The following is an 18,059-nucleotide window of genomic DNA, read 5'->3' as shown; positions in this document are numbered from 1 at the left end:
CGCTGTTAGATTCAAAGAGCCATGCAGAGGAGACGAGCAACAAGTTTGGACCCCCAGAAGTGTTTTCAATGTGGACGAGGCCATATCACCATGGACTGTTTTTTTCAAAGAGAATAGGTCATTGGATGTCAATCTAGTGGCTTGGCCCACACCAGGGGCTTGAGTTCACAGGAATGAAGTAATCTGTCCTGAGGACGGACCAGGGTTCAAAGTTAAAGCCACAAGGGTACTCACACTCGGGCCGATACAGAACAGTGCGCTCCAACGCTGCTCTCCCGTGTTTTTACTGTATCGGCCCGACTATGGGGAGAAAGTGCACATGGTACAAGACTGTCCCTGGTGGGAAGATGAGGAGCATAGATTAACAGAGGCTCCCATTTGTAACCAGGGAAAGCCTTGCAACCTAAACTGGCTGAGTTTGTGATCCCCATAGAAGTAGAGGCGTTCCTCACACAAGCCCTGCTGGACTCAGGAAGTGTAAGATTCTGCTCCGCAGAGACCGAGCTGAGAAAATGTCAATCAACGATAAGAAAACAGAAACTCTCACCTGTTTACAAGGGAACCAGAAACAATACCTGACAGGCCATGTGGTATTGACAACTCCAGCTGGTCAGGCCAGCCTTCAGATGGGAATACTGCCTCACATCCCATATCCTGTGGCATTTGGACAAGATTACCCACACTCTGGGGTCACCTCACAATTACTTTGAATGGACTGTATTATCAGCAGACTTCTCCATGCAAAGATGGAAATTTATACCATAGGCAGCCTAGGAGGGCAAAGCCCCAAATGGAGCAGCAAGGAAAGCACTTCAATTAGCTGCAAGTATTAGGAAATTTGGGGTATACAAAGAGAATACTTACAGAATTGACATATGCAATGACAAGCCAGTCTTTCCCCTGTTCAGGGTGAGGGAAGCAGGTTCCTGATCCAGGATGGTAACCTGGGTGCAAGCAGACACTCACCTTAGCAAGGCTGACCCGGAGGGTGGGGAGTATGTGAAGAAGTATACAAGAAAATCCCTCAAACCACCTTAAGGGACTGGCCACAGCTAGCCAGCTGTCCCCCTTAAGGATCAGCCACACAAGGGATTCTGGGTGAAGGGGAGGCTCCCTCCAGCATTCTATAAGCAGCCAGGGCCCAGAGAGGGCCTGGGGAGCATGTAGGGTCTCAGTTTATGTGAAGACCTGCTGTGTGTAATGTCTGAGAGCTACCAGAACTGCAGGGTGAGCTGTATTTTTATGTTTAGTTTTCTCATTGTAATTAAATGTGCACCTAAGGAGACAGCCAGAGTCTGCCTCCTTATTCCTCTGGTCTGTTGCCTAAGAACATAAGAAATTGCCATACTGGGTCAGACCAAGGGTCCATCAAGCCCAGCATCTGACTGACCACATTACCATACCCTAAAAAAAAAAAGTGTCTTAAGAGTCTTTTTGAAACTTTTAAAACATTGTTCTAGACACAAGAACTTGGGCAACTGATTCCAAAGGGTAGGACCAGAGATGGCAAATAGCCTTTTTCTACTTACTTGCATTATGGGGCCCAAAACTGGAGACATCATTCCAACAAAGGTCTTATCAATGTAGAACAGGAGTAGACAATGCTGGCCCTGGAGTATCACAAACAGATCTGGTTTTCAGGATATCCACAATGAATATGCATGAGGTATATTTGCATACAATGAAAGCAGTTGGCTGCTCCGATGTAGATCAAAGTAAGATAATTACTTATCTTGTCTTGCATATAATGCTACCACATCCTATTATGCCGCAAGTTTTTTTAAAAAAAAAATATTAAAAAAAATAATTACAATGTTGATTTGTATTCAGTTTTTGGTCAATCATAACCCCCCAAATCCATTTCTTCATCTGCTTTTTTTTTTCTCTATAGGGCCTATATACTAAACATTTTTACCACTGACAAACTGGAAAAACCCTTTAAGTACATCTGGACCTTGGTGTAGTGCCTCACATTTGTCCGTATTGAATTTCATCCTATTTTTTTTTTTTTTTACCATTTCTTCATTTCACCAAGACAAATCTGAATTTAAAAAAACATCTAATCACCGAAGAGTTGCCACACTTTCCATACAATTTTCACTTAAGCAGTTGAAATACAAAAAGAGTCAACAATGGATATGTGTAATCAAAGTAGGTCTTTGAGTGGGTTTGAATGTATGGGAAGAAAAGGAAAAAAAGTTAATGCTGTTCTTGTGTGTGGAGTATTGTGCTCTAATACAGTTCATATAAAAAAATGTAGGTCGTTAGTGATAGAAATCATTAGGATGGAATGCAAAATTAATGCTGATGCTTTCATGGGATGACCATCAGCCCATGCACATTCTATATTTTGATAATGTCAGCTCAAATAATTCAGAATTTTGTATTCCACTATAGTGAATTTTGCTGGAGGGCTACGTTACATAGCTTTTCTATCTGAAGTGCTTTACAGACACACTGAACTACTCTGATGACAAAAGTTGTATGGGTTTGATGGGTGAGTGGTCAGTGCCAAACACTTTACACTAGATAATGAGAGTTAAGGTCTCCTTGAATTTCTCACTTGTAAGGGATGCTGGGAATCCATTGAGAATCCAATATGCATCTACAGATTGCAAATGATCTCTGAAAAACTTGCACTGCACCTTCTGTACAGCATCTGAACAAGTTATTTAATTGCTAGTGGAGTCATTTAGTAAAAAATCTGGTGTTCAAATTTATTTGTACCTTGTTCTTAGAGGACTGTGGGTGTTCATTGGGACTTTTTAGAGTCACTGACCAACAGTACAATAGTCACACCATGGACCAGATGTACTAAAAGATTTCTCCAAATTTGAAGCCCATATTCAAAGGGGTTTATCCATAAGAACATAAGAATTTGCCATACTAGGTCAGACCAAGGATCCATCAAGCCAATTACCCTGTTTCCAACAGTGGCTAATAAAGGTCACAAGTACCTGGCAAGATCTCAAATAGTAAATAGATCCTATACTGTATTCATGCAGTGATTAGTAGCTTTTTCTTAATGTTTATTGGCTTCTCCTTCAGAAACCTGTCCAAACCTTTTTTAAACCCAGCTATGCTCACTGCCTTTACCACATCCTCTTGCAATGAATTCCAGAGCTTAATTCTGCATTATGTGAAAAAGGTTTTTTTCTCCAACTTGTTTTTAATGTGCTACTTACTAACTTCATGGAGGATCCTCTAGTTTTTGTATTTTTCTTTTTAAGTAAATAGCCAATTTACATTTACCTATTCTATCCCACTCATGATTTTAAGACCTTTATCATATTCCCCCCCCACCCCCAGCTGTCTCATTTCCACACTGAACAAACCCCAACCTCTTTAGCCTCTCCTCATAGGGGAGCTGTTTTGTCCCCTTTATCAATTTGTTACCCTTTTCCAATGCAATTATATATATATTTTTTAGATGCGGTGACCAGAACTGCACACAGTACTCCAAGTGCAGCCTCACCATGGAACATTAAAGAGGCATTATGACATTAGTCATTTATTCTCCATTTCTTTCCTAATAATTCTTAACATTGTTTCCTTTTTTGACTGCCATCACACACTGAACCAAGGATTTCAAAGTATTGTCCATTATGTCACACAGGTTCTTTTTCTGGGCAGTAACTTCTAATATAGAACATAACATTGTATAACTATAGTATAGATTACTTTTCTCCATGTGCATTACATTAAATTTCATCTGCCATTTAAATGCCCAGTCTTCCAGTCTCACAATATCCTCCTGCAATTTTTCAGTCTGCTTACTCAGAATAATTTTGTCTGCAAATATGATCACCACTTGTTTTTTCCCCTTTCCAGATTCTTTATAAATATATTAAAAAGCACCAATCCCAGTACAGATCCCTTAAACCACTGTTTACCCTTCTGTTGTGTCTGTGGACTCTTGGGTTGAGGCAAGATTGACGCTACCGGCAGGGAGGAGTCCTGCAGGTTCTCACCGACAGCAGGCAGACCCAGGTGAAGCAGAGACCATTCAGGACTTTCACTATACCAGCCCACGTTCCCCTCAGGTTGAGCATTTGGGTGCCAGGGCCGGCAGGACTTAGGTGGGGTCTCTGCTGATAGCAGAAGAGAAGGTCCGTTGTTAGCCAGGGTCACAGGCAGGTGGCAGTAGGGATGTGCAGACAAAATGTTTTCGTTGCGTTTGTGATACGTTGTCGTTGAGGGTCGATTCCGTTGAATATGGAAGTATGGAGAAATCCATAAGTTGTGGATCTGTCCATACGTTTCCCGGTTCCCTAAATACAAATTTAAACCCCCCACCCTCCTTAATCCCCCCCCAAGACTTACCAAAACTCCCAGGTGGTCCAGCGGGGAGTAAGGAAGCCATCCCTGCACTCGTTTGCGATTTTCTCACGGCGCCGATAGCCTGTGTCACAGGGGCTGCCGATGCCATTGGTCAGCCCCTATCACATGGTCACCGGCGCCATCTTGTGCTCCTACCACGTGGCAGGTAGGTCATGTGGCAGGAGGTCGCTCCGGGACCCCCGTTGGACCCAACCGGAACTTTTGGCCAGCTTGGGGGGAGCGACCTCCTGCCACATGACCTACCTGTCACGTGGTAGGAGCACAAGATGGCGCCGGTGACCATGTGACAGGGGCTGACCAATGGCATCGGCAGCCCCTGTGACACAGGCTATCGGCGCCGTGAGGAAATCGCAAACGAGTGCAGGGATGGCTTCCTGACTCCCCGCTGGACCACCAGGGAGTTTGTTAAGTCTTGGGGGGGTCAGGAGGGTGGGGGTTTAAATGTTTATTTAGGTTCACCGTATTCAACAGAAATCTGTTGAATATGTTGGGAGTCGTGATGCGTTTCGCCTCCCAACGTATTTTGCGGATCGCTAAAAATAAGTTGCGGATTACAAATACGGTGAAAACGAATGCACACCCCTAGGTGGCAGACAGGCATATCTAAGATCCACAAAGTGGTCAGAGGCAGGTGGCGGTCAGGTGTATCTGAAGTCCAGGAAGGGGTTGGAACCAGGTATCCATCCAGAGAGGTATGGATAGGCCAGGGTGTGCAGGCAAAGACTGGAACTAGTTGGCAATGAAGACTGAAGACAAGCTGGAATGGAGACTGGAATGCTGAGAAGCAACATGCACTACTATGGAGTAGCTGGACTTATTGCTGAGGCAATGAGGGAAGGACAGAGAGGGCCCTTTGTAGGGCAGAGACTGTGAGTTGATCAAGAGGTACTGCGGGACCTTTCCCATTGTGGGCCCTTTAAATGAGATGATGTCATGCGCTCGCTCATCTAAGGAGGAGCACATTTGGTTGAGGCTGGTGGCATCCTGCTATGCCAAAGGGCTGTGAGACGGTCCTGGCCAGAGGACATGAGTGTGGCAGTTTACAGGAGTAACCTGCAGATCGCCAAACTCAACAATAACTTCCCCCCTTAAGTCCCCTCCTTGAGGCCCTGGGTTTTTTTGGGTACTGTTGATGAAAGTCCTTCAAGAGGTTGGTGGTCAATATGTTGGAGGATGGCTCCCATGAATTTTCTTCTGGGCCATAGTTTTTCCAGGAGATGAAATACTTGACCTTTTTTCCCCTCTGGCAGGAGTCCAGGACTTCTTAGACTTTGTAAATTATGTCTCCATCAGCATTGACTACCTGAGGTTCAAGCGAGACTCCGGAGGGATATGAAAGCATCAATGGCTTAAGCAAGGAAACGTGAAACACGTTATGGATCTTTAACATGGGTGGCAGCCTGAGCTGCTGAAGCACAGGAATAGTCCCAAAAATGCATGGTGCCAAGTGGAAAGGTGAGGAGCCGGTGGCTGCACTAACGTGATTATTATTGGAGAATTTGGCCCATGGTAAGAGGGTAGCTCAGTTTTCCTGGTGCTCATTGACGTAGGAGCAGAGGAAGGTTTTAAGGGTATGATTGGTATGTTCCGCTTAACTCATTGCCTTGCAGGTGGCAGGCCATGGTGTAGTAGAGTATTATACCAAATGATTTGCAGAGAGAGCATTGTGATGAATTGACCTCCTCCATCCGATAGCATATGCTTTGGTAGACCATTTAGGCAAAAGATGTGGAGAGTGAAGATACACACTAACTCTGGAGCTGACAGAAGGCCTGGCAATGGGATGAAGTGTGCCATCTTAGAGATTCAATCAATCACCATACAAATCATGGTGGCACCATTAGAGATAGGGAGGTCCATGATAAAGTGGGTCCAGGGTTTCCTGGTGGCTGGCAACGGTTCTAATAGCCCCCAGGGTTGGCCATGCAGCATTTTTTTGTTGTGCACAAGTGGGACATGAGTCAACATAGGCCTTGAAGTCTTGCTTCATATGGAGCCACCAATAGTGCTGATGAAGCAATTGAAGGGTTCGTGCCTGCCCTGGGTGTCCTGCGACATGGGAGTCATGGGCCCATTTCAACACTTTATCATGCAATCTGGAATATATTTATTTATTTAGTAATTTTTTATATACCACGGCACGTTAATAACATCACCTCGGTTCACAATAAACAGTAAATCAGCAACAAGCTTTACAGTCAATATGATAAAATCAGGTGTACATAATAAATCAATTAATAACAATTTAAGAACAAAATTAAGAACTAATAATTAAATTAATGATAATCAAAATCAATCAGAGATACAAGATAATCATAATCAATCGATCAGAGATACAAGAACAAGTAATTGGCATTTCAGAAAAATGGAAAAGATCATTGAGAGTAGGCTTGTTCGAACAGCCAAGTTTTGAGGTTCTGCTTGAATTTCTTATGGCAGGGTTCTAGACGCAGGTCTGTGGGCATTTTGTTCCAGATGTTGGTTCCCGCAATAGTGAATGAGCGGTCTCTTGTAGCAACGTGTTTAATGTGTTTAAGTGAAGAAGCCGCGAGTTTGGCTTGGTGTATTTTTCTTATTGGTCTCATTGAAGTGCGGAAGATGAATTGATCGGAGAACCATTGCATATCTTGGTTATAAATCGACTTTATGAATGAGGGTGAGAACTTTGAATAGAATCCTAGATGCTACAGGAAGCCAGTGAAGGTACATGAGAACTGGAGTAATGTGATCATGGCGGTGGGTATTAGTGAGTAAGCGAGCAGCAGCATTTTGAAGCATCTGTAATGGTTGTATGGTGTTTTTAGGGAGACCTAGTAGTATGGCATTGCAGTAATCCAGTTTTGACAATATTGTTGCTTGTAATACTGTTCGGAAGTCATATGGATGTAGAAGCGGTTTGATTCTTTTTAGAGTGCATAGCTTGAATCCGTTTTTGATTGTAGCCGTGATGAATTTCTTTAATGAGAATTGGTTGTCGATGATAACGCCAAGGCTGTGGACTTGCTGTAAATTGAGGGGGTCTGATGGTGCATGTAGGGTAGGGTTAGTGGAGAAGTTATTGTGTGATGTGATGATGAGGAGCTCTGTCTTGGTTGTGTTTATTGCTAGGAAGTTTTCAGTAAGTAGATTTTTTATTTCCACCAGAGCTGTATCCCAGATTTTTAGAGCATTAGGTAGTGAGTCGTTGAAGGGGATGAGGATCTGTACATCATCTACGTAAATGAAGTGTGGGAGATCCAGTTTCACCAAAAGTTGACAGAGAGGAGATAGGTATATGTTGAAAAGTGTAGAAGAAAGAGAGGATCCTTGTGGAACACCTTGAGCTAGTTTTCTGGGTTTCGAAACATGGCAGCCTGTTTTAACACTGTATGTCCTGTCCATCAGAAAAGATTGGAGCCAGCATAGGGCAGTGCCTGTAATGCCAATTTGTGAGAGGTGGGACAGGAGGGTATTGTGGTTGACAGTGTCGAATGCCGAAGAAAAATCAAGAAGAGCCAGTAAGTAAGAATGACCGGAGTCGAGGGTTTTTAGTGTAGAATCAGAGAGTGTTACTAGAAGGGTTTCTGTACTGTGGTTCTTACGGAAGCCATATTGAGATGGGAAGAGTAATAGATTTTCGTCTAGGAAGTTTGTGAGTTGCTTGTTGATGACTTTCTCCATGATTTTAGATAAGAATGGGAGGTTCGAAACTGGATGATAGTTGGCAGATTCAGAGGGATCCAGGTCAGATTTTTTGAGTGTAGGCTTTATAATAGCGTGCTTGAGTTGCGTTGGAAATACACCAGACGATATGCATTTGTTGATAATGTTAGTAATGGGAGAGGCAATCCTTGTAGGTATGGAGAGTAGTGTTTTTGTTGGCATGTCAATCGGGGGCATGGCTGGTTTAATTTTTTTGAGGATCCCTTCAATTTCTGATGCTGCTGTTTCGAAATTTGAGAGAGTGGCTGAGGTGATCATAGTGTTAGTGGACAATAGGGGTACTGATGGAGAGGGAGTAGTAAAGCGAGCCATGATATTAGTCACCTTATCGTGGAAGTAGGTAGCTATCTTCTCACATTTGTTTTCGTCCTCGTTGTTTGGGTTGATGTTTATAGGGGGGGGGGGGGTAATTATACTTGACATATTGGAAGAGGGCACGCGGGTTGAACTGGTATTGATGTATTCTTGCTGTGTAATAGTTTTTCTTTGCTTCATCTGTGGTTTTACGATACTGATGGAGTAGAGCTTTGTATTTTTGTAGTAGTGTTGGATCTTGGTTTCTATGCCATTTCTTTTCTAGTTTGCGGAGATCAAGTTTCATTATTCTGAGGTCTGTGGTGTACCAGGGTTTTTTAATCTTTCTTCTCAGGGCAGATCTCTTTCGTTAGTAGAGGGCAGAGTCGATTTGCAATGTTGCTGGTAATTAGATGCCAGGAGGAACAGGCGGAGTTGGCATCAAAGAGGTCTAATTTATGGAGATCCTCTGTAAGAGCATCAATGATTGTCTTCAGTCTTGCATTTTTTCTGAAATTGATGGTTCTTTTCTTAGGTAGTGGCGTGTGGGGGTTTCAGTTGAATGTGCAGCGTGTGTCAACTCGGTAGTGGTCTGACCAAGGTATGGGGGTGCATTGGGGGTGGTCAGTGCGTAAGAGCGAATTCGTAAAAATATCTAGGGTGTGTCCTGCCTTGTGTGTGGGGGCCGAGACCATTTGTTTAAATCCGAGGGCATTTAGAGTAGAAAGTGTGGCTTCACAATGCTGAAGTAAGTGGGGAAGCGGTCAAAGTGGAGGTTTAGGTCTCCTAGGATGATAGCAGGTATGTTGATGTCAATATGTTTGGTAATGTATTCAGTCAGAGGTGAAGGGTTTTTCTCCAATATGCCGGGGGGGGGGGGGGGCATAGATTAGACAAATTTGTAGGTCTTTTGATTTAAAAAGACCAATCTCAATCTTGTGAAGAGGTGAGGTGGTTGAAGTGTTAAATTGAATTTCTTTTTTGCAATCAGTAGAAGTCCGCCTCCTTTCTTTTTAGGTCTTGGAATAGTGAAAATATTGTATAAGTCTGTAGGTAGTTGATTTATTATGGAGACATCTGTGCTTTTTAGCCAGGTTTCTGTGATTGCACATATGTCGGGGGACTCATCAGAAAGTATATCACCTAATAGAGTGGCCTTTTTTAGTAGGGATTGTGTATTCAGAAGTAGGATTGAGAACGTCATTAATCCTATGATTTGAGTGATGGGAGAAGTCATAATTGGAATGAGTGAATTGTAAGAGGTGTTATGGTTAGTTCTCAATTTGGAGGTGAAGTTTGAGTATTTGAGAATTGGAATGTGGAAGGTGTTCATGGTGATAATGGTTGGTCTAGTTATGATCAGTTGCTGTAGAAAGCGAAAATCAGGAGGAGGAGGTCAAGAAGGAGGAACGGAGGAGGTCACGAAGGAGGTCAAGTCCTGAAGCTGTTTGGATGCTGAGTGCTGGGCGAATGGAGTCCGAGTTTGTTTGGATGGATGCTGAGTGCTGGGCGAATGGAGTCCGAGTCTGTTTGGATGGATGCTGAGTGCTGGGCGAATGGAGTCCGAGTCTGTTTGGATGCTGAGTGCTGGGCGAATGGAGTCCGAGTCTGTTTGGATGCTGAGTGCTGGGCGAATGGAGTCCGAGTCTGTTTGGATGCTGAGTTCTGTGGAAGAATCTGAGAGCAGTTCTTTTAAGCTGTTGCGCACGCAGGGGGTGCACGAAGGGGCGCAGAAAGGGGCTGGCCCCTTTGTCACGCGACGCCGAGGGGGGGCGGTAGGGATTTAAATATATACTACCATCTCCCATGGATGGACGGGTCAGGAGTATCTTAGCAGGATCAATGATGTGCCTAGAAGGTTCTGGGACATAGTCTGGAAGGAGCGAGAGAGCATTTGCTCATAGATTCTTGAGAGCTGGGTGATACCTTAACTCAAAATTGAAGTGAGCAAAGAACAAGGACTAGTGGGCTTGTCTAGGATTAAGTTGCTGAGCTTGATGTAGAAGTTCAAGGTTTTTGTGATCTGTGACATGGTGTTGAGCCCTCTTGAGAAAATGGAATCATTCTTTGACAGAAAGTTTGACTGCCAAGAGCTCTCGATCTCTAGTGCTGTAGTTGTGTTCAGCCGGGGAGAACTTCTTGAAAAAGGAGAAGCATGGATGAAATACCCTTTCTGGAGTGTGTTGGCTGAGGACTGCCCCTACCCCCAAGGTAGAGGCATCTACCTCTAAAATGAAGGGTCTTTCAAATATCAGTTATGAAAATATTGTTTAAATATATAGTATTGAACCACTACAATTTATGCATTCACTTATATACCACCGCCCCATCTTTCAAAAGGTGATTTGAAGTGATATACAATAAAACAAATGACGAGTATAACATAAAACAACTCTCTTCACACCTACAGAAAATGTAGCTGGGAGCAGCAAGCTGCTTTCTGATCATTTGCTACTTTCTCTGGCAGCAGGTCAATACTGTTATATATCAGGAATAGCTTTTCTCCTTCTCTCCTCCACTCTAATGAATCCTGGGTATTGCTCTATACCACTATATCAAACTTCTGCTAATTAAAAATGGATAGCCAACAGTTATGGCAGGTGGTCAACTTCACACTGCAGCCTTTCGTAATCATAGCAAGATGCTCCTCCATATTACACTCTCCCCCTGGTGTGTGAGTTGCTCCTGTGGTTCCTTGTGACAAAAGGACAGAAGATGGCTTGGGCTGAACCTCCAGCATGGTGCAAAGTCCTGCAGAACTCACTAAGAGGCTGCGGAAGTAGACTAGGTAGCTGCATTTATGGTCACAGGCCATGTACCCCATGTCAATGTCATCCCCTCTGTGTCCATCCACAGTGGTGATGGAGCTAACAAGAAGCTCCAGAGGTGGCTGTAGCAGTAGTGGTGATGGGTGTTGTTGGTTCATACTCAGCTGAATCTGGAGCTTCTGCAAGTGTAGAAATAAGCAGAAGACTTCAGGGTCCTGGGTCCCTGCGTGGGTATGAAAGAGCACTGGGACATCCTTATTCAGCAAAATCGTGAGGCACAACTCATCATAGGATGCAGAGACAGGAACCATGGCCAGCTCCATGCAAGTGTCTCTGAGCCAAGGCTAAAGGAGGATCTGGGTGCAAGGACTTTGTTGATGTAATTATGACAGTATCCCAGCATAAGATCTGGTGCTGCACTGGGCGCTTGCTGCTCAGCTACCTCTGGTGGGAGCAGCCAGGCCCTGGGGCCTGCAGAGTTCCTCCTCCTCAGCTGCTTACTAGCCACTCGGCCCCAGCTGCAGTGCCACAGCCACATCCCAGGCAGGAGGAGGAGCAACCACTACCTCATGCCTCTTACTTAATGATCAGTATGTGCTGACCACTATTACTGATGTATGTGTGTTGAACGGATTCTAGAATCTAAATATAAGCTAGTTTTTCAAATAGTCTTACATATATGTAATGGAATAATTGCAATAATGGGAATATTTTTATAAATTCCTCTCCTTGCATTAAACTCACTATTCAATATCATTCAGGAAAGCAGTGGCCAAATATCTCTGCAGATATGCCTATACATGTCTATGAGTAAGTTAGCAAGAGTGTACAACAGTGCATACCTCATTACCTTGATTATGGTTTACACAAGTCACATCACATGACAGGGATTAAATAGATCTACTGCAATAACACTAATGACTAGCTTGAGCAGGAAATGCACATAGCACAGCCATTTTGTAGATTTTTTGCTTGTACTATAAATTGAGACTGGATAATAGACCACTAAAATGATAAGACTGCTTATATTAACAAACAAGAAAATACACAAAAGGAAAATGAGTCCACACACATGCTAATGTGATGGGTCTTTGCCAGTCACTAGAGATACTCCTATGTACATTTTTCCAGCAATGGGTAGTAGAAAGGTTTTTGCAAATTTTTGGATTCTCCTATGACTTTAGCCCCATCTTTTGGGGGGAAAGGATTCTAGCGGTATGTAGTTCCTTGGCATATGCTCATTCTTTAATGGGAAGGTTACTGGAGATAGATCATCCCTGGATCTTAAGCAAGAGATTGTGGAGAAGGAGTTGGAGTTTGGCTGTAGGATTTTAATTTCTCATCCCTGGAGGGTTGAGTCTACAGTTGGGGCCTTTTTCGAATTTTGGAACTAGAGAAGATATTTTTGAAGCCAACAAGTTCAGCCTGGATGGAAGGGCAACCCCCCAGTATCCTGAAGGACTGAATCCAGAAAGATATTTTTGGTTAAGCTAAGGAAGAAAAAAGGGTGAAGGGAATTTCAAGTGAACTCTTGCACTAAAGACATCTGAGGTTGGACTCTTGGATTAGAGACATCTGGATATTTTGTTTGGTTTTTGGATTACAGTTTGTTTTCATCCAAGTATTGGAATTTTTGGTATTTTTCTACATTTTGTGCTTAGGGATATTTTTTCCAACTTGACCAGCTGCACTCTAATTATCCTACCCAACACGATGAGAGTATTCTGGCTATGGAAGAGGGTACAAGGGAAATGAGTGTTGAGAAGAGCTAAAATGGATAAGGAAATCACTGTTTTTATTGTATTGATTGTAAACATCAAAGATCATCAAAACTATCTTGTCTTGGATACTGCTATTTGAGTTACAGTAAACTGATTAATTTGAACACCACTTCTGGACTTTGCTTGTTTTTTTTTTTCTTTTTTTCCCTATGGTTTGGCTGTATGGATGGACACTGGGGTGAGTTTTTATTTTTACACATTGTGATACTTTTGGCTTCCTTGCTCCTATACTAGATACTCTTGCTGCTGGTGGTGATCACTGAGCTAGAGTGTGAGCCTGTGACTGTAGTAGTGTCAGACTATGCCAAGAAACCAGGAATATAGCTCCACTTGGAGCCGCACCCATAGCACCCCTGGATGTGGCTAAAACACCCAAACGGGACTGGCTACACTAATACTGAAACAGTAACTCAGACACAACTGTTCTACATAGCATTTATTTTCACTCTTAGTGGAAATCATAGATAATCACAGACAGCTCCTCTTGTCTGGCAGTTATGCACATAAATTGGCCAGCTATTAAGTACTGGTGTTGTGTTATCGGTATAAAGTCAACATAATATGTTAGTTAACTATTAACCAATACTCTTTCAAATATTTTAAAGATATAAAGTTTTGTAATATAAATTAATTGCCATTATAAAAGGCAACTGCATTAGCTAGTAGGATACAAAAAAAAATCTGTAACCTCTATAAATACAATTCACTAGGATACTGAAACAATACAGAAGAGATCTTTTTATATAGCGTTCAAATATGCAACCTAAGACACCTGTGGCACGTTACATAGCAAGAAAAGGACATTAAAAAATACAAACAAGGAATACTAAAGAACACTTTTCCAAAATTTAGAAATGTAAGCAAAAAACAGAGCAATATGAGAAAACACAGTCTTAGGACTGATAGACAAACAAGGAAGCTTGTTGACAGTTGTAAAGCATTAGGCGTCAGACAGAAGCTTGTCAAAAACAGCTGTTGTTGGGTACTGATTGATAGTGTTTTTGTTCTGACTGCTGTAACACTGCAGACAGCCATAGGTCTCAGAAGAAACCCAAAGCAGGCACATACATACACACAAAATACACCCAAGAAAGTTATTTAACAGATGGCTAAGCAACACTAAACCACAGTATCTTAAAAAAAAGAGATAATATGCCACATGTAATGAACTTGCATGGAAAATAATTCCTAATAATTAGATTTGTTTCATCTATATGAGGAACCAGCAGGAATAAAAACAGCATTGGAGATATCTGCAATACACATAAAAATTGTGTGCTGTTCGGAGTTTGTACTTATTAAAAGTTCAAGGAAAGTTCAGTTAAAAAAAATCTGTTATGATTTGTTATGAACTTCTATAAAAATGTAAAGTGTTTAAATATTAAGATGGTAAAGGCTTTGCTAAAATCTACTGATAATATACCATAATTTTATTACGGTGTGATTCAGAAGATCCTGCAGTTAAAATGTTATTATTAGAACTCATGCTATTTATGCAGCATGCATGCAAAGGTGATTTTTCAATACACGTACATTTGCTGCTTTTTAATTACATTTTATAAAATTGGCATTTTACCATATAAACCAATACTTTCAAATATATGTGTATGCATACACATTCACCACACACACACACACATATATATATATATATATATCAACTGTACTTCCAGTACAGTGATCACTTTCAGCTGCAAAATATTTTTTGTTATTTAAAAATTTCCCAACCAAACTAAACTAACCAATACTGATCCGCACATGTTTGGTTAAAATATTAAGTAAATTCATGGTTGTGTGTCTTTGGAAATGTTAAACATTGTACTTCTTGTTGTTTAAAGCAGCAGTGCTTCATATCTCTGGCAAACCTCAAACTTGTGGGAAGGAAGATTAGCTTTCCTAGAATAACGGTACAGAACAGCCTGGGCTTTCTTCTAGAGCACTCCTGTTTTAGAAACAAATGCTGCTGCTACGTCATTAACTAGGAACCAAGACAATGGCTGGTTATCCTGCAGATTCCCAATTCTCCATCATTTTTGTTATGCCCCAGAGAATGAATTGGGTGCATCTCTGAAGGGGCTCCCACTTGGTGCATTGGGACATGACAAAAACAGGAAAAACAGCAAGCCCACCAAACAATTTCTGTAATCAAAACAAATTTAACAGGAACACATGTCTTTCTGAAATGGGACTTTTTTAGGAAATAAAAAAATACGCTGGTTATTCTTCTCCTTTACTACGGTAAGGATTGCCTTCTTACGTGCAGCAAATGTGAGTTTTGATGGGAAAAAGATGCACTGCTGCTTAAACACATTTTCCTGAAATACAGCTTTAATAGTCTGTACACTAGCATTTTCAATGACATGTTTTCCAGATAATCTACCGGAAGAGAAGGAAACAGCACAGAATACAGCATACCAAATAATCATTAGTTCTCAAAATATTTAGTCATGATAATCCTGTAAGCATCAACTACAATTTGTTGTTTTTCAGAATTTCACTTTCACATATCAGAAATTTCAATAACAATACAGAAAAGTAACAATATACAATGAATCTGATCAGTGGTAGACAAAGGACAACTCCCTATTTCAGAAGTGTAAACTTATCTTTAATGCAAATGATCATGTACTTGATTTGGAAAGCATTCTTTTCAAAATCTGACCATTTGAATTAAAATGAATAAGCAAGCTGCTAGCAGCCTGCGCAGAAGTAATATGAAGCTCTGAGAACTGGTGTTCTCTCCTGTCCTCTTCACATTCTCATGGGCTCAAGCTCTTTTTCTTCCAACAAACTTATAAACATTGTGAAGCTGTCTTTTACTGCTTCCATATCATCCAGGGAACTGGGCTGAAGAATCCAGCGCTTTCCACGTGCCAGTGGTTCAAGTTCAAAATATTTTTTGATCTGGAAGGAAAGAACATATGCATGTGAGAAATGAAACATGCCACATCTGCATATGTGAGGTTTTGGGGGCAGGAATTTTCAGGTGAGAAGAATGTGTAGAAAATCCATATTTAAATTAAAATCCATAACTGCTGCTCTCATGCAAATTATAGGACGGTTTACTGGGGAGAGAGATGACCAGTTGGTACATTATGAGGTCTGATATAAATATTACATGCTCTTAAGGTGCAAGGTACAGTATATTAAGGTAAATAGTCAAATATCTAGGTGAAATTTATATGCAATAATCAAGTCTTAAAATTGGCATTGTTGCTTTATTTGTGATCAGCTATTTCACATTTTTGGAAGGAAACCCACCAATACATGAATTTAATTAACTCTCCTACAGTTTTTGCACCAGAGGAAACAGATAAAACTGAAAAAGTGAAACTATTAAAAATGCAGTCAAGTTCTGTGCATTCAAGACAAAGAATGATAAAAAAAACATCCTAGACAAAAGATATCATCAGCAAAATCATGTTGGATATAATCTTGTTAAAATATAAATATGTGGGCTAGCTCCAAGGATCAGGCTGTAACATTGCGGCATGAAAAATTTGGGTTTAGCTATCTGCTGAGGTCAGTCAGGCCTTGGAGTCTGTGTGTATCGTGTGCTCAGGTACTGGGATGTAAGAAGGAAGATGGCCGCCTCTGGTGGCTAATGAACAGTGATGAGGGTCTGCATGGATGAAAGACTCTCCAGCCCTTGGTTGGCAAAGATACCCGAAGTGGCCTCGACATGCCCTCTGGCAAAGAGGAAGAGGCAAACCCAGCTGGGGAGAACAAGAAGAAGGTAAAAAAAAAAAGAAAAAAAAAAGAAAAAAACTCCCAATTTGTGTTTAATGTAGTCTTGCTGTTTGTTATGGGATTATACATGAACTAAATCTGTTTTTGACAAAAAAAAAAAAGATACAATACTATACTAATGCTGTATTGCATTTTTATATTTTTACTATGTATTCATGTCAACTTTGTACACTGCCATGGGCAGTCTTGTTAACGCAGTAAAATAAATAAATACATAAATAATTATTATGAAGGATAATATAAAAATGTTTTAATTTACTGACAGTAGACAAAACAACTGAAATATAAGTACAGGGTGTGATATAAACCACTTCAAAATTTCCAGATTTCTGAGCATCAGTGCTACATATATTCAACTATTCTCCATCACTATAACAATAATTGTTCAGTGTGTTTAACTATGGAACCACATTTTCAAGGAGAACTGTCTTCTATCTGGGTTGTAAGCTGTCATAGTATGCTCTGTGCAAGCCATTAGATAACACAAGCAACAAATTGCAGGGGGTGGGAAGAGTAACAATGAAAAGAGTAATTGAGGTGGAATCAGTAACAGCAAGAGGCAGGACTGTAAGAGGAACCACGATGAGGAGGCAGAGGGAGACGAGAGTCATACAGGCTTGAACAGGGCGGCAAAGAGAGAGAGAAATCAGCAGTCACATCAGGTCTGTTCACAAACTGAAATAAAGTTACATTTTCAATAATTCAGTGTCTCCGTAGCTTCCTAAACAACATTACTTGAAACACAGTGGCAGCGAAAGTCTGAGAAAGCCTTAAAGGAGAGAAGATTTCAGCACCTTAGGAACTGCATGGAGGTTGTAAAGCCTCCAGGTCAATTAGATTTCAGTATTAAGAGCCTGACACAGAATTAGTAACAACTGAAACAGGAATTTATACTCTGACAGTAGAAAAAGATCAAAATGGCTAATCCAATCGTCCAACAAGATTTTTAGGGCTGTACCAGCTGCTCCATATAGGTTACCCCATACCTTCTATTACTCCATGCAGCTAACCCTGTCTCTCTCTCTCTTTTTTTTTTTTTCTGGAAGCACAACGCAATCATTTCAATGCGGTTTTAGTTTGAATCGCTGCTCCATGCAGGTTACCCAGTGTTTCGTTTCCATCTTCTTGCCTATAAGGTATCCACTGTATTTATCCCATGCTTTTTATAATTTTATAATTCTGCTACTGTCTTTGTCTAAGATGGTATTCCATGCATCTACTCACTGTTTCCATAAAAAAATATTTTCTAATGTTGTTCCTGAATCTACCCTCCTTGTAGCTTCAAGATGAAACCCCTGATTCCATAGCTTCCTTTCCATTGCAAAAGGTTTATTTCTGTGTTAACATCTTTCAGATATGTAAATGTCTGTATTACATTTCCCCTGTCTTTCCTCTCCTTAGGGTTCTGAATTCAGATCTCATA

The 18,059-nt window shown here is 41.3% G+C and overlaps 1 protein-coding gene across 12 annotated transcripts in view; it reads right to left on the bottom strand.

Annotated features, from left to right (window-relative positions):
* Positions 1–12,992: 12,992 nt before the first annotated feature.
* The window catches only part of ARL15 (ADP ribosylation factor like GTPase 15), a 1,022,750-nt gene continuing 1,017,683 nt past the window's right edge, over positions 12,993–18,059 (bottom strand). For 11 of the 12 annotated variants that reach the window (XM_029577362.1, XM_029577344.1, XM_029577381.1 and 8 more), the window contains one exon: positions 12,993–15,790. In XM_029577362.1, the coding sequence (XP_029433222.1) occupies positions 15,703–15,790 (88 nt within the window). In that variant the 3' untranslated portion in view covers positions 12,993–15,702. The remainder of the gene's footprint in view (positions 15,791–18,059) is intronic. The other variant, XM_029577444.1, reaches the window with a different exon arrangement.

The sequence above is a fragment of the Rhinatrema bivittatum genome, chromosome 1 (assembly GCF_901001135.1).
Source record: "Rhinatrema bivittatum chromosome 1, aRhiBiv1.1, whole genome shotgun sequence".
NCBI classification, from domain to species: domain Eukaryota; kingdom Metazoa; phylum Chordata; class Amphibia; order Gymnophiona; family Rhinatrematidae; genus Rhinatrema; species Rhinatrema bivittatum.
The sequence above is the reverse complement of the archived record's forward strand: the minus strand, read 5'-3'. Positions and strand labels throughout refer to the sequence as shown.